General features: G+C 44.3%; 1 protein-coding gene across 1 annotated transcript; it reads left to right on the forward strand.

The window, feature by feature from the left end:
- Positions 1–493: 493 nt before the first annotated feature.
- On the forward strand, positions 494–3,310 carry LOC137040769 (uncharacterized). Its single transcript, XM_067416541.1, has 5 exons — positions 494–591; positions 2,015–2,286; positions 2,429–2,637; positions 2,782–2,941; positions 3,171–3,310. The coding sequence occupies exons 1-5, from the start codon at positions 494–496 to the stop codon at positions 3,308–3,310; spliced, it is 879 nt and encodes a 292-aa protein (XP_067272642.1).
- Positions 3,311–20,558: the final 17,248 nt, after the last annotated feature.

A 20,558-nucleotide genomic window follows, 5' to 3' on the forward strand; every position in this document is an offset into this window, starting at 1 on the left:
AGGTCCACGCTGGTAGGCGCTGCCTGAGAGACTGCGCCGTCGCAGAAGGCTGCTATGGGCCGCTGGGGCGGACCGACTATAGAAGGCTGGCTGGCGGGAGACGCCAGCCGAGGCAGTCCGGGCAGTTAACTCTGGGTCAGGTGGTAGGCCTCCCTGCGGGTGAGTTCCGACATCGTGGCCCATGTGAGCGGGGAGGGTTCTCCCCAACGATGTCGGCTGCAGCAGAAACCTCGTCATAAGTAGGCCCCTAACGGCCTCCCTGGGGATGAGTCCCCAGGTAGTGACTGGATACCCAGTCCTCATCAGCCAGCAGACAGCCACTGTCAGCCCGACTTTGATGGTTCGCTGAGTTTCAGCACGCCTCACATGGCGTCCCCTGAGGGGGTGACCTAGGGTTCCGACCATTGGTTGACAGGATCTAGGCCTCCTGTAGGGTGAGCCCCGGTTCCCAGGTCTTGCAACAGTATGCGTGGGTGCTAGCCAGGCGGCTAGCATGGTCTGCTATCAGGGACGGGCCGCTTCAGGCCGTCCTGTGGTCGTTTCCCAGCCCACCTTCCTGCGGCTCTTAACAGCTAGCACTAACAATGCCAGGTAGAGGCGCCTCCTGGCCTCCCTGGAGGGGAAACGGTTCCCCTAAGCGGGAATGTATAACTGGCTTTGTGCTGACAGCTAGCAGCTGCCCGCCGGTGGGTCCCGGCCTACGCCGGTATGACTCAAGGGCGGGATCATGCCCTAGCACGACGAAACTCCGTTTCTGCTGCGCAGTCCCTTCAGGACAGGGACTGGCTAGCCTACAGCATGGTTTACCTACCAAGCTGGCTTAAGAGCTCCCCTCATCGAGGGTCGTCTGTAAGCTTATGGCCGCTTGAGTCTGATCAGATGGGAAGGCCCCCTCTCGGGGCCTCCCGGGTAGATCAGTCCATAGGCCTTTTTTATGCCTCCTGAGCACCCCTGTAATAAATGTGTTCAGTAGATCCTAGGATCGAGCAGAAGAGACTCCCCTCGATGGCAAGGGTAAGAAGCACTAAGCTGAGTACTGCTCTCCAGGATTCCCGTCTCCGAGTTTCGGTCTGAGGAGGACATTGCCAGTTTGCAGTCCCTCAGTCTAGATGCTCATGAGTAAGAGCGATGTCCGGAGGCTCTGTTTTGACAGACAGGGTTGGCCAAGCTGGGGTGTCCCACAGAAGTGATGCCAGGTGAGGCCTCCCTGGTGGCATTCGGTGAAGGTTTTTCCCGAATTAGTGACGGCTGGTGGCGCCCTCGGGTCCCCTAGCCACATTCCCTTGAGGGACTCCTTCCTTCGAAGTAGTAGGTCCCAGGCCCTCGAGTAAGCCGAGAGTAGGAAACCTCAGTTAAAACTTGTTTAGGTTCTCTCTTAGGCATATAGCTTGGGCTATGACCGTAGGGAATGATGTCACTGGCAGCCTGTGTGGCTAGAGGGGGAGTGGTTCAGACTTTCTGCGAACACTCGTCCAGGCAGTTCTCACTGCCAGTAAGGGGCATGCACTCCCCTCAGCATGGCGGCATGGGTATATCGTTCCCCGTAGCGTCAGCTGACGCAGCGCGAGTTCCCTTTCGAAAGGGAACGTCCCCGGTTACGTATGTAACCTTAGTTCCCTGAGAACAGGGAATGAGACGCTGCGTCACATGGCCATGCTTCAAGGTGTGCCTGCCCACAGTCCCTTCAGACGAAGCGGATGTTGTCATGTTGGCACGGTGTCTTTTTATACTTCCTGGTCGCACGGTGATGACATCACCAGCTGCCGACGGTCAGTAGGATTGTGATTTGATAGCGATTTCAGACACCTGTCACGCTGAAGGCGTTCCCCGTAGTGTCAGCTGACGCAGCGTCTCGTTCCCTGTTCTCAGGGAACTAAGGTTACATACGTAACCGGGGATGATTTTTTTTATTTTGGGTTAACTGTATATGTAAATTGTACATATATTGCGCTGATACATTATAATCTGCAAGTTTTGCTATTTAACGTTCTTTTTTCTTCATGTATACGATTAGGGGAAATAAAAGAAACCACTCTAGTGAGGATGATGAAGATAATTACTTTGCAAGCAAGAGACTGGAAAAAACAGTCAGAATTGAGGATCACTCAGAAGTTTTTGCAGCACCCCAAATACCGTCACCACCACGGACTATGGTAGAACCTCTGAGAACTCCATCCAGACACACAGATGGTATTGCAAGTCCTACCACCTCTAGGAATAATTTACGCCCATGTACCAGTGCAGTTGGAGATGGAGACAGAACATGTTGCAGCTCATCATGTGTTTGTAAGTATGAACGTCATCTTTTTAAAGGCCTAATTTAACTAGGGATTTAAGAGTCAACTGACTACCTACCAAAACACTAGACAAAAATACACAAAAACAAGCTTCAAGTGCATGTATGCTTATTTTTATTTGTTTTTTGCAGCCCTGCTGACTGAAGTTTTAAAAGCACAAGAGGTCATCAGACAACAACTTGCCATCATTCTGAAGAATCAGCAGAAACAGAACAGTGCTCAGTCGCAGAGTGATGAACTTCCAGACATCACCACATTCAACCTCCCTTTGTCAGATTTATCTGATCTGGAAAGGCTTGAAAATCAAATAAAGGATCAGCCAGAACAAATGAAGAAGTTGGTAAGTTGAAGTCCTTGCATTGTTCACACAATTTGTCTTGTATATATTATAATCACATTGATACTCTGTTACTGTTGTATAGTTATTTTGCCTGTAACACTGTTTAATGTTTTTTTTATTTTATTTTTTATCTCTTCTTCAAAGGTAACCTATTTAGGAACTATTGGTGGGTTTTCGACTAAAGAAGCTGTGTGGTGTATCCTGGGAAAGCTTTTGACAAACTCCTTGGCTAAAATAATTAACTGGAGTGGTGCAAACCAAAAAGTGGCATTTCGTGCATTGGCCCTCAGGACTATTGTAGTCAGTAAGTTGATTTTATATACATTCCAGTACATAGAGGCTGTATACATCTGTCGTGTAAGATTACTTTCATATGAATGTTGATGGTGTATTATATATATATATATATATATATATATATATATATATATATATATATTTTTTTTTTTTTTTTTACCAACATCTTTTCTTTGTTGCGCAACATAGTATAACTGTATAACTAACTGGTTTTGAATATGTTTAGCTATTTACAGATGCAGTGAGGACAAATGCCCATACCAAGAGCTCCACTGATAAAGAGGTGGAAAGGTATATAACAAGATGGCTACAACTTGCTCCTGACAGAGATGGAGGAAGGAAGGAAAGAGCGAAGTCGAACGTGTTTAATGTTTAAATTACTTTAATCAATCATTTAAAAAAAATTAAAAAAAAAATATATATATATATATATATATATATATATATATATATATATATATATATATATATATATATATATTTGTAATCACAGGTATAAGTGTTTAAGATGTTTCATATTTTTCATTTTTGCACTATTTTTCATATGCGTTTTTTTTTAATTAAACTTTTTTTAGATTAAACTTTCTTGACAAATAATTGTTTTAAGATAGTTCTTGATATTTGTGCAGTTTAATTTTTTCCCCAATATATTCTAGTTTAAAGTATTTATGTATTTATTTTCAATAGGTTTCTTCATACTTGTATAATTTTATATTCGTTATATACAGTCTTGTTCAAAATAATAGCAGTACAATGTGACTAACCAGAATAATCAAGGTTTTTCGTATATTTTTTATTGCTACGTGGCAAACAAGTTACCAGTAGGTTCAGTAGATTCTCAACAAAACAAATGAGACCCAGCATTCATGATATGCACGCTCTTAAGGCTGTGCAATTGGGCAATTAGTTGAAAGGGGTGTGTTCAAAAAAATAGCAGTGTGGCATTCAATCACTGAGGTCATCAATTTTGTGAAGAAACAGGTGTGAATCAGGTGGCCCCTATTTAAGGATGAAGCCAACACTTGTTGAACATGCATTTGAAAGCTGAGGAAAATGGGTCGTTCAAGACATTGTTCAGAAGAACAGCGTACTTTTATTAAAAAGTTGATTAGAGAGGGGAAAACCTATAAAGAGGTGCAAAAAATGATAGGCTGTTCAGCTAAAATGATCTCCAATGCCTTAAAATGGAGAGCAAAACCAGAGAGACGTGGAAGAAAACAGAAGACAACCATCAAAATGGATAGAAGAATAACCAGAATGGCAAAGGCTCAGCCAATGATCACCTCCAGGATGATCAAAGACAGTCTGGAGTTACCTGTAAGTACTGTGACAGTTAGAAGACGTCTGTGTGAAGCTAATCTATTTTCAAGAATCCCCCGCAAAGTCCCTCTGTTAAAAAAAAGGCATGTGCAGAAGAGGTTACAATTTGCCAAAGAACACATCAACTGGCCTAAAGAGAAATAGAGGAACATTTTGTGGACTGATGAGAGTAAAATTGTTCTTTTTGGGTCCAAGGGCCACAGGCAGTTTGTGAGACGACCCCCAAACTCTGAATTCAAGCCACAGTACACAGTGAAGACAGTGAAGCATGGAGGTGCAAGCATCATGATATGGGCATGTTTCTCCTACTATGGTGTTGGGCCTATTTATCGCATACCAGGGATCATGGATCAGTTTGCATATGTTAAAATACTTGAAGAGGTCATGTTGCCCTATGCTGAAGAGGTCATGCCCTTGAAACGGTTGTTTCAACAAGACAATGACCCAAAACACACTAGTAAACGGGCAAAGTCTTGGTTCCAAACCAACAAAATTAATGTTATGGAGTGGCCAGCCCAATCTCCAGACCTTAATCCAATTGAGAACTTGTGGGGTGATATCAAAAATGCTGTTTCTGAAGCAAAACCAAGAAATGTGAATGAATTGTGGAATGTTGTTAAAGAATCGTGGAGTGGAATAACAGCTGAGAGGTGCCACAAGTTGGTTGACTCCATGCCACACAGATGTCAAGCAGTTTTAAAAAACTGTGGTCATACAGCTAAATATTAGTTTAGTGATTCACAGGATTGCTAAATCCCAGAAAAAAAAATGTTTGTACAAAATAGTTTTGAGTTTGTACAGTCAAAGGTAGACACTGCTATTTTTTTGAACACACCCCTTTCAACTAATTCAACTAATTGCCCAATTGCACAGCCTTAAGAGCGTGCATATCATGAATGCTGGGTCTCATTTGTTTTCTCACCATCTACTGAACCTACTGGTAACTTGTTTGCCACGTATATATATATTATATTCAAGTAGCCATTTTAAGATGTTTCTTTGCTTGTGCATTTTTAACAAAACATTTTTATTCAAGTTTCTTTGAACTTGTGCTGTGTTAGTCCCTTTATACCTGTGCACTTTCATTATTTTTTTGGTTGTGCTTTAAATTGTTTCTTGATAAACGTGCAATTTTCTAAATAAATATAGTTTTTTCATATTTCTGGTCTTTGTTTTTATATCATTTGCAACAATATTCGGATTAATAATGTTTTAATGTATGTTAGAATTTTCTTTAAAAGTTGTATTTTAGGCTAAACGTTTTGTATCACATTATCCATTTGCTGTCATCTCAACACAAAAGTAGTATATAGGTTATTCAAGAAACATCAATAAAGGTAGACATTTCATAATAACGCGGCAAGAATGAATCGGGCCAGCTTTGGCGGGCATTAAGCATTAGTGACGGCCCGATTCCGGCTTGATTGCGGCAGCGTCGGCAGGATAACGGCAGCCGCATCTGGCCCGATTGATTCGGGCCGGAATCGAGCAGTGAGTAAACAGGCAAACAGGTAAGTATTCGGCAGGCGAGAATCAAATCGGAACTGGCCCGAGTGTATTTTGCTATCTGGGATGTTCAGTAAAAACTTTTGGATTTTAAATAAAAAATAATGAATAAATGCTGTGTTTGTGGTATGCAACAGCGGATCAGTTGCCGACTGCAAACGCAGCATGTGTGAAATCACAACAGGGTGTGGGGCTCCTGCAACGCACACGCAACGCAACACGCACTGCAGACGGAGTATGTGTGAAACGGGCGTTAGGCACAATCGGCTTCAGAACGTGCATGTAATCGCACTCAAAGTGTTCTTTTCCTCTCTAGGCAGGTATTTTTTTAGGTTTATTTATCAAGATGTTCTTTTATATATTTGTGTGATGTTCTGTATTTCGATCGCGGCTTTAACATGTTATGAGAAAACGGTTTATTAATGTTTATCCACCACATTTCCTTTTAGGCTATTTAAACCTAAATAAGAAAGCCATTGTCAGTTCATCTGTCAGTTGGCAGCCAGTTTTGGTCGCTTTATTAAAGAGTAACTAAACCCTATACCACCTTTTTTTAGTTAATGATCTGTAAGACTGGGGCTTTATTAATGCTGTTTATTGATTAGAGTAAATATTTTGACATTTGGGTATAAAGTGTTTTAATTCTATAATATATGGTGTAAAAACGTCTTAGTGCTGCCCTCTTAAGGTTGAACGGTGGCTACTGCAGTTGAATTTTCCTATTGGACGTTGTGGTACTTCGTGACGTAGGATGGTACTTCCAACGGCTCACTATCCACGCCCCTGGCATGAGCTCACCACCCTGAAAAATGTTTTTCCGTGATCACATGATGAGAACCGCTTCAGTCCAGTATGACCACTCATGTTAAATGAAGTAGAAACATTATGAATTAAACTTTCTCTTCACTTGCTTTCAACATCCTAATGAAGAAAATACAGATAAATAATGCAGTTGTAAGTACATGTTAAGCTTTTCTTCTGATAGTTTTGCCACCTGTCATGTCTACAGATAATTTTCTTACCTCAGACGCTTTCAGACAAACCCTGACACGCAAATGGTTGCCGTGGTAACAAACAACAAATCCGTAACGTGCTAGACTGCTGGCGTATGTAGTCTAACTTTTATTTAATGCATGAGTAATATTTAATATGAGGAAATCTGTTGTAATAGGCTATTAGGTTTGAACTTATCGGTCCTGCGATTTTTTTAGTGGCATTCAGTATAAGGATATGGCTGTTCAGTGTTCATAGATTAGTTAGTGATCTCATTCTCTCTTGCGCTGCTGCTTCGCTAGCATGAATGAATGAATGAATGAAAGCATCGTCGGCATCGGGAGTTAAAGCAGTTTGAGCCAACAAACTCTGTGTCTACAGACATTTCACCCTCCTCCACTTCAGGTGAAGGTGGTGGAGAAAAGTCCTCTACTTTAGATGACTGCTCTGTTGCAAAACTACTGTCCTCACTCCAGTCACTATCAATCTTTGTGAGTCTGACAACTGTCAAACAAGTTGTCACTACGGGTCTCAGGTGCACGCCCCCCGCTCAGCGCAGCCCTCGTCTCGTCCCCTCTGTCTCCGCTGGGCTCTGCCCACTTTTGCTGCATTTTTCAAAATATTGCCAGAGGGCGGAGTTAGGCTGTGAACAGGGGTTTAGTTACCCTTTAAAAGTTGTTTCAACCCATTCACACACACACAGATGATTCGACTTATCAGTCGACCATAGAGAGATTCAACAATTCTGATTGGATTGTCTAAATCCTTAGTCGAGGACAGCCCTAGTAACGACATGTAAAAGTTGTATGTAATCATTAAGCACGTCACCATTCTCAGCTCCAGATTTACCAGTAAGCTTCTCCCAGGCAGATGAGCACCAAGATGAACACCAACATAACATTCAAGGTAAAAGAGCATTAATTAGTGTATGTGTCATAGGTTGACTCAGTATTTTTGTTTGTTTTTAATCAGAGACATTTGGGCCTTATTGTGTGCAGTGTTGTGTGATGGTGTTTACTGTGTGCATTAATATATTGGCACTCTGAATTGTAGTGGTTATGTACTGTGCATCAAATTTGTAGTGGGTTTTATTTCTTAATTTGCCCTGCTTGGCCCTTTTTAGACATTTATTCATGGACAAACCTGGCAACCTATTTCCTGTTTTATTACTATGCCCATATTTGGACTGTGCTTCCTCCCCTGCTAATGCAACTTAATTAATTCATAAGTACTTGCCACCATGCTCCACCTTCCTGCCCATATTTGCATGACACTTCCTGTGACTGAGTAACTTTATTGTTGCATCTGCATTGGCTGCTGATAATGGCAATTAGCAACTTATTGTCTAACAGCCGGCCATGCTTAGTTTGAACGAGATAAAAACTGGTTCTCTGGAACAGAGTGGGGACTGGTGACTGCTGATCTGCTGCCATTTTGTGTTGAGTGCACTTTCCTGCTCTGCACATGAAGCCCAAGTTCCCAGGCATCTTTGGTTGACCACCGGTATACTGCAGCTGGATTCCCACAACGCTCTCTAAAGCCTCAAACCTTTCTCAACGCTCTCTCATGTTGCCTAAAGGGCCGTAATTATATTTTATTACCACATATTGTGAATGGGGGTCCATTTTCTGTGGTGTTGGTGTTCATGATGATCACTTGTTTTTAGCCTCAGCAATACCTATCTGATGGTTCCAGTGGCTGGCATTGTCCCGAAGACTGTGGCTATCCTCGATCCTCCCTAAACGCTCTCTAACCCTCGAACCTTCCTCAACGCTCTCTAATGCTGCCTGAAGGGCCGTAATTATATTTTATCGTACTACAGTGTAAGTGTGACCTGCTATCTGTGACGTTAGTGGTCATTCTTGGTGCTCTCTTCTAGCCTCTGGATTATCCATCTTGGGCTCCTGGGCCCAGTGTTGCTGTGAAGACTGTCTCTGTGACACCGGGATCTCCCACAGCATTCGCGGTTTGTTGCTGAGTGCCATAACTTTCTCCTGTGGGTCGGACGACTGCCGTGATCTTCTGGACGTGTCTGCTTGACTTCTGTTGGAGGGAGGATCGTTGGAGCGACCTGCTGCAAAGTCACCGAACTTTAACCTCTTCCCAAACAGCTTCAGAGACATCATTGTAGTTGACTTTTTTTCCTTTAAGTAACACGGTTTCTAGTAGTGCTTGCTGTCCCAATAAAGACTATTTGTTGTACCCACACATGGACTGTCTGTTTTGTTTCTCTGGCTGGGACCTGATTTATTTTATTTAACGTTGGTCACTAGGTGACAGTCTTGTTCTGGGAGTAGTCGGCAGGGTCCCAGCAGCGAAACACAACAGCCATGTCTGACCCTCCTGGTAGCGTAGCTAACCGAGAGGCAGAAGAGAATTTGGCTAGTGGAAGTAGTCAGGGAACAGCCCATTTATTGGTACCATGGTTTATGGGCGGGCCATGGATACCCCGTTTTAGTGGGGAGAGGGGAACATTTAACTCATGGAGATCTCAGGTAGAAGCTATGCTGAGGGCCCAGGGGTTAACAACACAACAAGGGGTGGATTTTCTGTTGGCAGCACTAGAAGGGGAGGCAAGGCGCCAGGCACGGTTATTTAAGGCAGAGGAGACGGCCGACACTAAAGCACTACTGGACACCCTACAGAAGAAGTATGGTGATGGAGGAAGTCGAGCCCAGCGACGGTCCAGGTTCTTCAGCTGCCGGCAAGGTCAGGATGAGGGAGTAGAATCCTTTATATTGAAATTACAGGAACTCTACTTCGACTGGCAGGGACGTGGGCCAACCCAAGAAGAAGAGGGGGAGTACCTGTTAGATCAGTTCACCTTGAATTTAAGACCAGGCCCAATCCAGCAAGAGATTCATCGACAAGTGCGCCGCAATCCCCAGTTGACATTTGCTGCCGTCTGCACTGAGGCTGTGGCTCTCCAGCATGAGCAGCAACATGGAGAAGACCATGCCTGGGTCAGATGGGCCGCAAAACCTACAGCAGTGGCTTCACCAGTCAACACCCCAAAATGCGATACATCTGACCTGAGTCAACTGAAAAGCGAACTCCAGGCAGAATTTCGCAAAGAAGTGGCAGAGCAATTAAAGGGTTTGAGTGCCTCCATTGTTGAGGAACTTCGCAAACAGATATCACCTACCCCCCTAATGGCCAGTCAGTCCACTGTCCCACCTTTGCCTGCCGTCACCCCCCGATTGTATAGTGGTACAACGGTACGACCAAGACCTCAACAGACACCACCAGGCAGGGGGTCCTTCCAATGGGATGCTGAGGGGAGGCCTATATGCAGGGACTGTGGAGGAGTGGGGCACATCCAGAGGTATTGTCCAGCTCGTCGCAGGTCAACTTCGGGTTTTTAGCGCCCCCTGCCACCAAGGGGCATGTGGCAGGGACGGTCGCTCATTCTGCTGGAGTGACCACCAAGTCCCAGCTTGTTGGAGAATGTCCACGTGTTGAGGTGGAGGCTAATGGAAAAATTATTCCTTGTGTCCTTGATACCGGCTCCCAAGTCACTCTGGTGAGTAAAGCCTTTTTTGCAAGACATTTTGGAGATATTGACATGAATTGTGCCCACGACTCTCCCTGGTTAACCTTACGAGCAGTTAATGGATTACAGATTCCGTATGTTGGCTATGCAGTTGTTGATTTTGCTGTTGGGGGTGTCCAGGTTCCACAGAAGGGAATGGTGGTGGTTGAAGATGGGTGCATGGGAGCAGGCCATGCCATTCTGGGAATGAATGTAATTGCACACTGTTGGGATGAATTGGCCAAGGGTAAACACCCTGGGTTGTCAGCTTTCAAGTCTCTTGTGTCACAAGGAGGATGGGGAGTGGTATGTAGCACGGTCGTTAGTGGTGGTAAGCGGAGGTAAGCTGCCAATGAGGATGTGTAACCCAAATCCTTATCCAGTCGAGGTCCCACTGCGCCGACCATTGGCTAAGGTGACGCAGACTGACGAGTGTGATGTCCAAATGGGACGGGAGTTAGTGGTCCAGCCCGACTCCTCTGGAGTTGTGGAAGTGGCAATTCGAGCTGTGACTAACATTTCTGAACTCTCTACTCTTACAGACCCTATCTTTGCTATTGAGGGAGATGGCCTGAACCCAGATCAACACCAACGCATTCTGCAGCTCTTAAAGAAGTGGAACAGCGTGTTCGCCTTGCATGATGATGATTTTGGCTGAACCAGTGCAGTACAGCATCAGATACCCACGGGTGCTGCTCCGCCTTGTCGAGAGCGATACCGTCCTGTCCCCCCGACCCTTTATCCAGAACTTAGGACCCTTCTACAAGGCATGCTAGATAGTGGGGTGGTTCGTGAAAGCTCCAGTCCATGGGCAGCACCGGTAGTCCTGGTTAAAAAGAAAGACGGCAGTTGGAGGTTCTGTGTGGACTATCGTAAGCTTAATGCAGTTACTCACAAGGATGCATATCCACTACCTCGCATCGAAGAGTCCCTTACAGGACTGAAGAGGGCCCAATGGTATTCCACACTTGACCTTTCTAGTGGATACTGGCAAGTTGAAATAGACCCCCAAGACCGCCAGAAGACCGCATTCACTACCCCAACGGGTCTCTATGAGTTTGACCGTATGCCTTTTGGCTTGTGCAACGCACCAGCAACCTTCCAGAGGCTCATGCAGCGGTGCTTGGGGTCCATGGTGCATGACTTTTTGTTAATTTATTTGGATGATGTGGTTGTGTTTTCCCCTGATTTTGACAGCCACCTTCACCATTTGGAACAGGTGTTTCAGAAGCTGTATGATCATGGTCTGAAGTTACAACCAAAGAAGTGCAAGTTGTTTCAACAACAGGTAACCTACCTGGGCCACGTCATCAGTAACCAAGGAGTGTCGACTGATCCTCAGAAGACCGTTGTGGTGGAGAAATGGCCTGTCCCACAAACTATCAAACAGGTGCGTTCCTTTCTGGGCTTTGCAGGATATTATAGAAGATTTATTCGTGGCTTTTCCCGACTTGCTGCCCCTCTTCATGCCTTGCTGAAGGGAACAGCCACTGCTCAACAAGGAAAAATTCAGGTGAATTGGACCGAAACTTGCCAGGATTCATTTGACAGGCTCAAAAAAGCCTTGGTATGTGCCCCAGTCCTTGCATACGCTGACTTCTCTCTGCCTTTTAGACTGTTTACTGATGCCAGCCTGGAGGGCTTGGGAGCAGTACTTGCCCAAGAGCAGGATGGACAAGAAAGAGTCATAGCTTTTGCCAGTCGGAGTCTGCACCTCTCAGAAAGAAATGACCAAAATTACAGCTCATTTAAACTTGAACTTTTGGCTCTGAAATGGGCCATTACCGAGAAGTTTAAGGATTATCTGTGGGGGGCCACCATTGATGTTTTTACAGACAATAGTCCACTGGTAAACTTAGCCACTGCCAACCTGGGAGCCGTGGAACAACGTTGGGTGAACCAGCTGGCCAACTATCAGTATACCATCAAGTTTCGCCCTGGTAGTACTAATAAAAATGCTGATGCCCTCTCCAGGTTGCCAGGCGAGTGCGTCGAAGCTGCGGTAAGGGTGGTGACTGAACCAGCTGATGCGGTCCATCCTGTGGAGGACATTCACCAGACTCTGGACCAGTGGTATAATTGCCAATTTCAGGACCCAGGGCTACAGCTCCTCTGGACCTGGAAATCTGTAAACAAACTTCCACCACCTCATGAACAAAGAGGGGCTCCCCAATATGTAAGGCGACTCCTGCGTGAGTGGGAACGTATTGTAATCCGTGGCAATCAAATGCAACGCCGATGCACAGACCCAAGGACTGGTGAGGTATACTGGCAAGTGTTGATCCCGGAGCAGGAAGCACGAGGGCTATGGCAACAATATCATGAGAACTTGGGCCATCAGGGAGCAGAGAAGGTCTGGTCAGTTCTGAGGAGACTGTTCTATTGGCCCAGCATGCTGAAGAGCGTGGAGACTTGGACGGCGGCCTGTCCTCGTTGTCTCCGGCAGAAGCCTGGACCTGAGGTAAGAGCTCCCCTGGCGCCTATTTCTACATCCTACCCCTTTGAGGTATTGGGAATAGACTATCTGTCTCTGGGAAGACCCGGGGACCCTTTCCCGTATATCTTAGTCATGACTGACCTCTTCTCTAAGTATGCCTTCGCAGTACCCACCAAGGACCAGTCTGCAACCACTACTGCCAAAGCCCTGTACAGTGCCGTGATCCAGGTGGTGGGGTGCCCAGAAAGGATCCTCTCTGACCGTGGGGGGGGCTTTCAGTCAGCTGTAATGGAACAATTGTGCCAGTTGTATGGATGTAAACAGTCCCGAACCACCCCTTACCATCCTCAAGGTAACGGTGCATGCGAGAGATTTAATCAAACTTTGCTGTCTCTCCTTAGTTCTCTTTCGGAAGCCGAACAGAACCACTGGCCACAGAGTCTCCCTGCATTACTGCAGGCTTATAATAATTCCACCCATGGCTCCACTGGTATGACCCCTCATTTTGTTGTTTTCGGTCGACATGCACGCCTCCCAGTAGACTGGGTCGTATCCTCATCCCCTGCCATACCAAGATATTCTTTGTCGGATTGGGTGAAGCACCACTACAGAACTCCGACACAAGCCTACAACGTGGTGAAGGCAAATGCCGAGAGGCAGCAACAAAAGGACCAGCAAAGGTATAACCGCCGGGCTAAAGTGGATACGCTTCTGCCAGGGGAACGAGTCCTCCTAAGGAATTTCCGCAGGCGTGCAAAGGGCAAGCTGGCACCGCGTTGGGGTCCGGATGTTTGGGTGGTGGTAGCCTGACCTCGAGCCGATCGACCGGTCTATGTAATTCACCCAGAAGGTCATGAAGGCCCCCCTAAGACCATTCACCGCAATAACCTGCGCTGTTGCCCCGTTAACATGCCAAGAGAGGAGCCCTCAGAAGAGGAACCATCTACAAGGCGACCACAGGGCATGTCCTGGTATCCGATCATGGTCACTCCACTCATCCATCAGCAACAGCTTACTGGCCGTATGCCCACCACCACCACTTCAGTTATACCAAATACAGAGAGAGATCTGCTGACTGCAGCTAGTGGAGTAGACCCAACACGACAGAACCCAAGCCTGCTGAACGAAGAACTGATGGGTGAATCGGAGCGAATAATATCACCTGAAACCGTGCCCTGTCTGCCAAGCCTCCCTGTGAGTCCAACAAGTGGGGCTGTAAGGCGGTCACAAAGATCCACCAGGGGGCAGCCCCCAACCAGGTATGGGCACATATAGATAATGTCGGGACGACCATTAGAAAAGTGGGGGGGAAATGTCATAGGTTGACTCAGTATTTTTGTTTGTTTTTAATCAGAGACATTTGGGCCTTATTGTGTGCAGTGTTGTGTGATGGTGTTTACTGTGTGCATTAATATATTGGCACTCTGAATTGTAGTGGTTATGTACTGTGCATCAAATTTGTAGTGGGTTTTATTTCTTAATTTGCCCTGCTCGGCCCTTTTTAGACATTTATTCATGGACAAACCTGGCAACCTATTTCCTGTTTTATTACTATGCCCATATTTGGACTGTGCTTCCTCCCCTGCTAATGCAACTTAATTAATTCATAAGTACTTGCCACCATGCTCCACCTTCCTGCCCATATTTGGATGACACTTCCTGTGACTGAGTAACTTTATTGTTGCATCTGCATTGGCTGCTGATAATGGCAATTAGCGACTTATTGTCTAACAGCCGGCCATGCTTAGTTTGAACGAGATAAAAACTGGTTCTCTGGAACAGAGTGGGGACTGGTGACTGCTGATCTGCTGCCATTTTGTGTTGAGTGCACTTTCCTGCTCTGCACATGAAGCCCAAGTTCCCAGGCATCTTTGGTTGACCACCGGTATACTGCAGCTGGATTCCCACAACGCTCTCTAAAGCCTCAAACCTTTCTCAACGCTCTCTAATGTTGCCTAAAGGGCCGTAATTATATTTTATTACCACATATTGTGAATGGGGGTCCATTTTCTGTGTTGTTGGTGTTCATGATGATCACTTGTTTTTAGCCTCAGCAATACCTATCTGATGGTTCCAGTGGCTGGCATTGTCCCGAAGACTGTGGCTATCCTCGATCCTCCCTCAACGCTCTCTAACCCTCGAACCTTCCTCAACGCTCTCTAATGCTGCCTGAAGGGCCGTAATTATATTTTATCGTACTACAGTGTAAGTGTGACCTGCTATCTGTGACGTTAGTGGTCATTCTTGGTGCTCCCTTCTAGCCTCTGGATTATCCATCTTGGGCTCCTGGGCCCAGTGTTGCTGTGAAGACTGTCTCGGTGACACCGGGATCTCCCACAGCATTTGCGGTTTGTTGCTGAGTGCCATAACTTTCTCCTGTGGGTCGGACGACTGCCGTGATCTTCTGGACGTGTCTGCTTGACTTCTGTTGGAGGGAGGATCGTTGGAGCGACCTGCTGCAAAGTCACCGAACTTTAACCTCTTCCCAAACAGCTTCAGAGACATCATTGTAGTTGACTTTTTTTCCTTTAAGTAACACGGTTTCTAGTAGTGCTTGCTGTCCCAATAAAGACTATTTGTTGTACCCACACATGGACTGTCTGTTTTGTTTCTCTGGCTGGGACCTGATTTATTTAATTTAACGTTGGTCACTAGGTGACATATGGAGGACACATTCATTGCACATGAGTAAAATCTAACACAAAGTAATAATTTTTTATCTGTATAATTAATTAGAGAACACATTCTCTGTCCCGAGACCCTATCAAGACCCGAGACCATCTACATGTCAAGGAAGAATGCAAAGTAAAAAAAAAAAAATGAAAAAAATAATACATTTCAGACATTACCGAGCAGGGTGCGAAATTAAATTTTTTGCTACTTGTATGACCATCCGACACGATTTTTATGCACTGAACTAACGTTTGCAGGTTTTAATTTGCAGGTATCTGACACTATGGCTGGTATACACGGCAAAGTACCCGGCCTTGGCTGGTGACAGGTGCTAATTTCCCACCCTGTTACCGAGGTATAACTATTGTCATAGTAGCTAATGCAACTCACCAACTTTACCTTTCTCAGCACTAATTGGACCAGAGAGTTTCTCCCAGGCAGATGAGTCCCAAGATTCTTGGGCTGAACACACACCTAACAATGAAGGTAAAAAATGATTAATTAGCACTTGGAAAAAGAAATCAAAAGGACAATCACTGCACACAAAAAACAGCCTCACATTAGCTAATTCAAAAATATTTGTACAATCTATTAGATAATGCATTTTCTGTCCTGAGACCTTCAGGTTCCAGGCAAGGAAGAACACCACGTAAGTCATGAGTCTCACTTTTGGTCAATCTTTACAATATAAAATATGTTTGTAGCTTAAAGCAAGACTACAAAACTAAAGCTAAGATACAAAGCAAGAGAGTACAATTCAGTTGCAGCAGTTGAAGAAGTTCCATAAGTAAGCTCATCTCAGAGAGAGCTTCTCTCACGTAGGCCAACAACGGGATCCTTGGCGTGAACACCCACCTAACATTCAAGGTAAAAGAGCATTAGTAAATTAACGAAATCAAAAATCTCACAAACACTGCAAATGTGTCAGCCTAATACAAGGTAAAATGGCATTTTTTTTCTGTATAATAAATTAGAGAGCACATTCTCTCACCCTTCACCCTATCAAGACCCGAGACCATCTACACACCAAGGAAGAATGCAGAGTAAGTACAACAGCAACAACAACAACAACACAAATTCAGTCATTCAGGTATGGCTTAAGAGCCCTCGTGTACCAGGTAATGCACTGTCATGGTAGCAAATACAACGAACTTTACCCTTAACAACTGGTACCTTTATCAGCCCCAGTTGTTCCAGTAAGCCTGTCTCATGTAAATGAGCAAGAGGATGCTTGGGGAGATAACCCATCTAACGTTCAAGGTAAAAAGACACTCATTAATCACATCCACAAAACACAACCTGAGGTAGATTGGTTTAATTGGAATTGGAAAACTATGACTTAAAATATTTATATTACAACTGTGGCATGTTGTAGCTGTAGTTTCCAACAGTGTTGCTATTTCTCATAACAAGTGCAATAGATAAAAAAGAAAGAAAAAAGTTAATATATATATAGCAATAAGAGGAGGGAACGGTCAGAAACCAGCGCAGGAACTGCTGGACAAGGGAATTTTTATAAATAAAACAATGAATAATAAGTTCTGTTGTCATATTAATCATATTATCTGTTATTTGTTTGTTTTTTACCGTGATATTGATTTAGTATCGGTATCGAGGTATTTTAGACTGGTATCGTATCGAAGTCATAATTTAGGTATCGTGACAACACTAATTCAGTCTACACATTATCACTGATTATAATGGGTTCTATTGTCATGGTGTAAGTGTTGTTGTTAAGACATTTATGAGCTCAGTTTCAGTCAATCTCATGTCAATCTTGAGTACCAATAGACAGTGGCCGGTCAAAATTTGTGTGTGTTTACTCGCAGTTTATGAGGACATGATTCGGTTTATGGACTATTGTATGGGACTAAACCTTAGCAGTAGCAAGCAAAACGGTTTTGCACGTCAGACTAGTGTAACGTTATACAGAGAACAACAATGGAGTCTGTTAGCGCATTTAAATGACGAAGCATGCTTTTGAGACCTTGAAGCAGATCTGACACACACACACACACCTCATATCCGTGCCGCTTAAGTAACCTAAGGGGCTTTCCTTGGCATTAATGCTTGGATAACACACACGTCTCCTTCCAATAAAAATAATGGCTAGTGTGGTGGATGGGATATACAAACCTACCAAGTGCTATCGTTTTGGAATGACCTATCGCGAGAGGAAAGTAATATGTTTTAGTCGCATAACTGCAGCTATGGAAACGCTGTCATTTCGCAACAGTTTTTTATCGACATTTAAGAAATATCGCAAAAGTTTTTCGCAAATCTGTAATGGAAACGCAGCTATTGTCAGATCCCTCCCCCTTGTTCTCTGATTAGTGTTTGATTTCTCCCACCTGTTCCCTCTTGATTTCTTCCCTTTATAAGCTCCTTGTGTTTGTCAGTCTGGGTCGGATCCTTGTTATGTATGTCTACGTCTTCCGTTTCCCCGCTGGTATGTTTCTTGAGTTTATTTGTGCTGTCTAATTATGTGTTTTGCCCCTTTGTGGGTTTTTGATTTGTGTTTGTTTCTTTTTGTTATAATAAATACACTCTTTGCACTTGAGTCCTCGCACCTGTTTTCTCGTGGGTGTAACGTGACAGTGAAGGCAATCAGTCAAGGCTAGCGGAGGAGCAGAAGAACTTTAAGACTCTTTTAAAGGGGCAGTGAAACACTCAGTTTCAGTCAATCTTGAGTACCTATAGAGTAGTATTGCATTCTTCATATCTCCGAAAAGTCTTTAGTTGTATTATATTTATAAAAGAAATAATGTGTGTCCGTGTGTCGTGTGGGCGGAGCTAAAGTATGACGAGCGCACACAAAGCGGTGACGTCCTCAAGCGTGGAGAAACTCATGGCTATCAATCTCAGCTTATAGATATATGATCCAGAATCCGATCCGGAGGCTGAAATAAACTGAACAGGAGAAGCAGCAGCAGCAGGACGTCCGTCTCTGTGGTATGGACTGTATTTAGTGGCCTGTCAACATTTGTGTGTGTTTACTCGCAGTTTATGAGGACATGATTCGGTTTATGGACTATTGTATGCGACTAAACCTTAGCAGTAGCAAGCAAAACAGTTTTGCACGTAAAAAAGAAGTTAAATACTGTTTAAGGTTATTTATTCATGACTGTTCAAGCTTAAGCATCAATAATAAGTGATACTAAATTATTATTATATAAATAAATTATTATATGGACTAAAAGCCCATTTTTAAATATATGCAGTGTATGCTATAAGCCCTACTTTAGTTGGGATTTAAGTGTAATAGAGCTGCAACTAACGATTATTTTTTCTGTCGACTAATCTAACGATTATTTTTTCGATTAGTCAACTAATCTAACTATTTATTTTTTTACCCTTTGAAATTTTTCACAATTCTGTGGCACCCCCTCGCATAAGTTACGCTAGAGTTGTAACAGTACAGACTGCTCACAGTTCGCTTTGTATCACGGTTTAAGGTTCACGTTTCAGTGCAGTTCGGTTTTTGGTATGTTCAGGGGAAAAAGGACTATTGTCAAATGAAAATAAAGAAAATAAGAACAGATAACTGTGGTGTGGCAAGCAGCGTGGCGAGGGACCGCGAGAGGTAATGAGTACCAGCTGCGTGACACACCAGTCTCGTCTCGCAGCCAAGGGACGGGAGCATAAAAGGAGGAACGAAGGCAGCGGAAGACGAGAGAGGACCAGGCCTGGACTTTATGTTGAGTTTTGTTATGTGTTTTGCGGGCAGTCGTCCCTTGGCCGCGAGACGAGACCGGTGTGTCACGCAGCTGGTACTCATTACCACTCGCCACCGGCCGCTCTCGCGGTCCCTCGCCACGCTGCTTGCCACACCACAATAACTTAAATAGAAGCAGCAGCACAAATAAATACTATTGAGCAAAGATGAGAATAATATAAACAATGCTTTTCAGGTGGGTCTAACATTAGCTTTTAGGTAGAGAAATGGAATAAAGTAATCAAATGTAAAAAAAAAATGCACATTTAACTGTTTAAATTAAAAAAATTATCCTTATTAAACTTACAAAAGCTATTCAGTCAGGAGCAGAGAGTGATGTCCTTATCTTTAGTTTGACATTAAACAGACAGCAGTGAAGGCTACTGCCTCTTTAAGACCCAAGGATAGTCGTAGTATTATCTGTATAAAGTTCACTTAAGGCACAGAGTAGGCTATGACATTTTGACATACTTTTTGTGAGTTTGTCCGTTTAAGCACAGGATTTGAAAGATAACTCAATATTTGCGCGCTTTGGGACAAGTGCACAGACAGATCTTCTCATTCGCGTCTCCTGGCTACACTCGGGTGATGACGGTGAAAATGACTGATCATATTCGGATGTACGGCAGCACTCGCATGCGTTTTATAAAGTTTACAAAGAGAGACCGTTTTGCCCACGTTTTTCTTTTATTATCGCTGTTGTTGTAGTGTATACCTGAGGAGCCAGCACGTGTATCCATCGACAGAAACATACATGAAGCATTATTTTTAAGTTACAACCCATATTAAAGATGCGTCATCAGGTGTGAGATGACCCGCGGTGTAAGTGCGTCCCGGCACCTTTTGCTCGGGATCCCGGTTGGGAAACACTGGTCTGTATTGATTGACACCGCGCTGGTGTGTTTATAACTATAATGAGCGCCGTGACCGCGCGCTGCCGCGTGATGAAGGCGTGTCGCAACTCTGTTATTCAACTGCTCTGGTTTTAAAAGCTATGTCACACTAAATGTGCCAAAATGCAATAAAACTTGTTTTACGGTCGAATGCAACGCACGTGTGTGTGTGTGTGTGTGTGTGAGTGAGTAAGAGACGTGCAAAAGGGCGGAGAGAAAACTTAAGGAAATGCAGCGTAACGAATATGCGTGCGTCTTTTAAATAGCCTAAAAATGAATGAATGATGAATCAATATGTGCTGGCCGGTATTATGTGGTCGCCACAAATGAGTCTATGTGTGGGAAACACTGTCTGGCCTCTGTTTAAAGTATTCCCATACTTTTGATATTCGTGGTCTGGGTTTTTGTGATAGAATCTTCTCCATTCCCAGGAGCAGAAGCCAACATTACGCGAGATGAATGTGTGACACGACGCGCCGACGCATTTCACAAACGTCAACGTATTTCCGTCATCGATGACGTTGACGCGTCGTTGCAGCACTAAAGTGTAAATAT

Source organism: Pseudorasbora parva, chromosome 14, assembly GCF_024679245.1.
Source record: "Pseudorasbora parva isolate DD20220531a chromosome 14, ASM2467924v1, whole genome shotgun sequence".
Taxonomy (NCBI): Eukaryota; Metazoa; Chordata; class Actinopteri; order Cypriniformes; family Gobionidae; genus Pseudorasbora; species Pseudorasbora parva.

Bases quoted from the DNA above. Each gene is read 5' to 3' on its own strand.
- LOC137040769 (XM_067416541.1), top strand. From the start codon at position 494: ATGGTCTGCTATCAGGGACGGGCCGCTTCAGGCCGTCCTGTGGTCGTT. The intron at 2,287-2,428 runs GTAAGTATGAAC...TGTTTTTTGCAG, and splicing joins TTGCAGCTCATCATGTGTTT to CCCTGCTGACTGAAGTTTTA. The intron at 2,942-3,170 runs GTAAGTTGATTT...AGCTATTTACAG, and splicing joins CCTCAGGACTATTGTAGTCA to ATGCAGTGAGGACAAATGCC.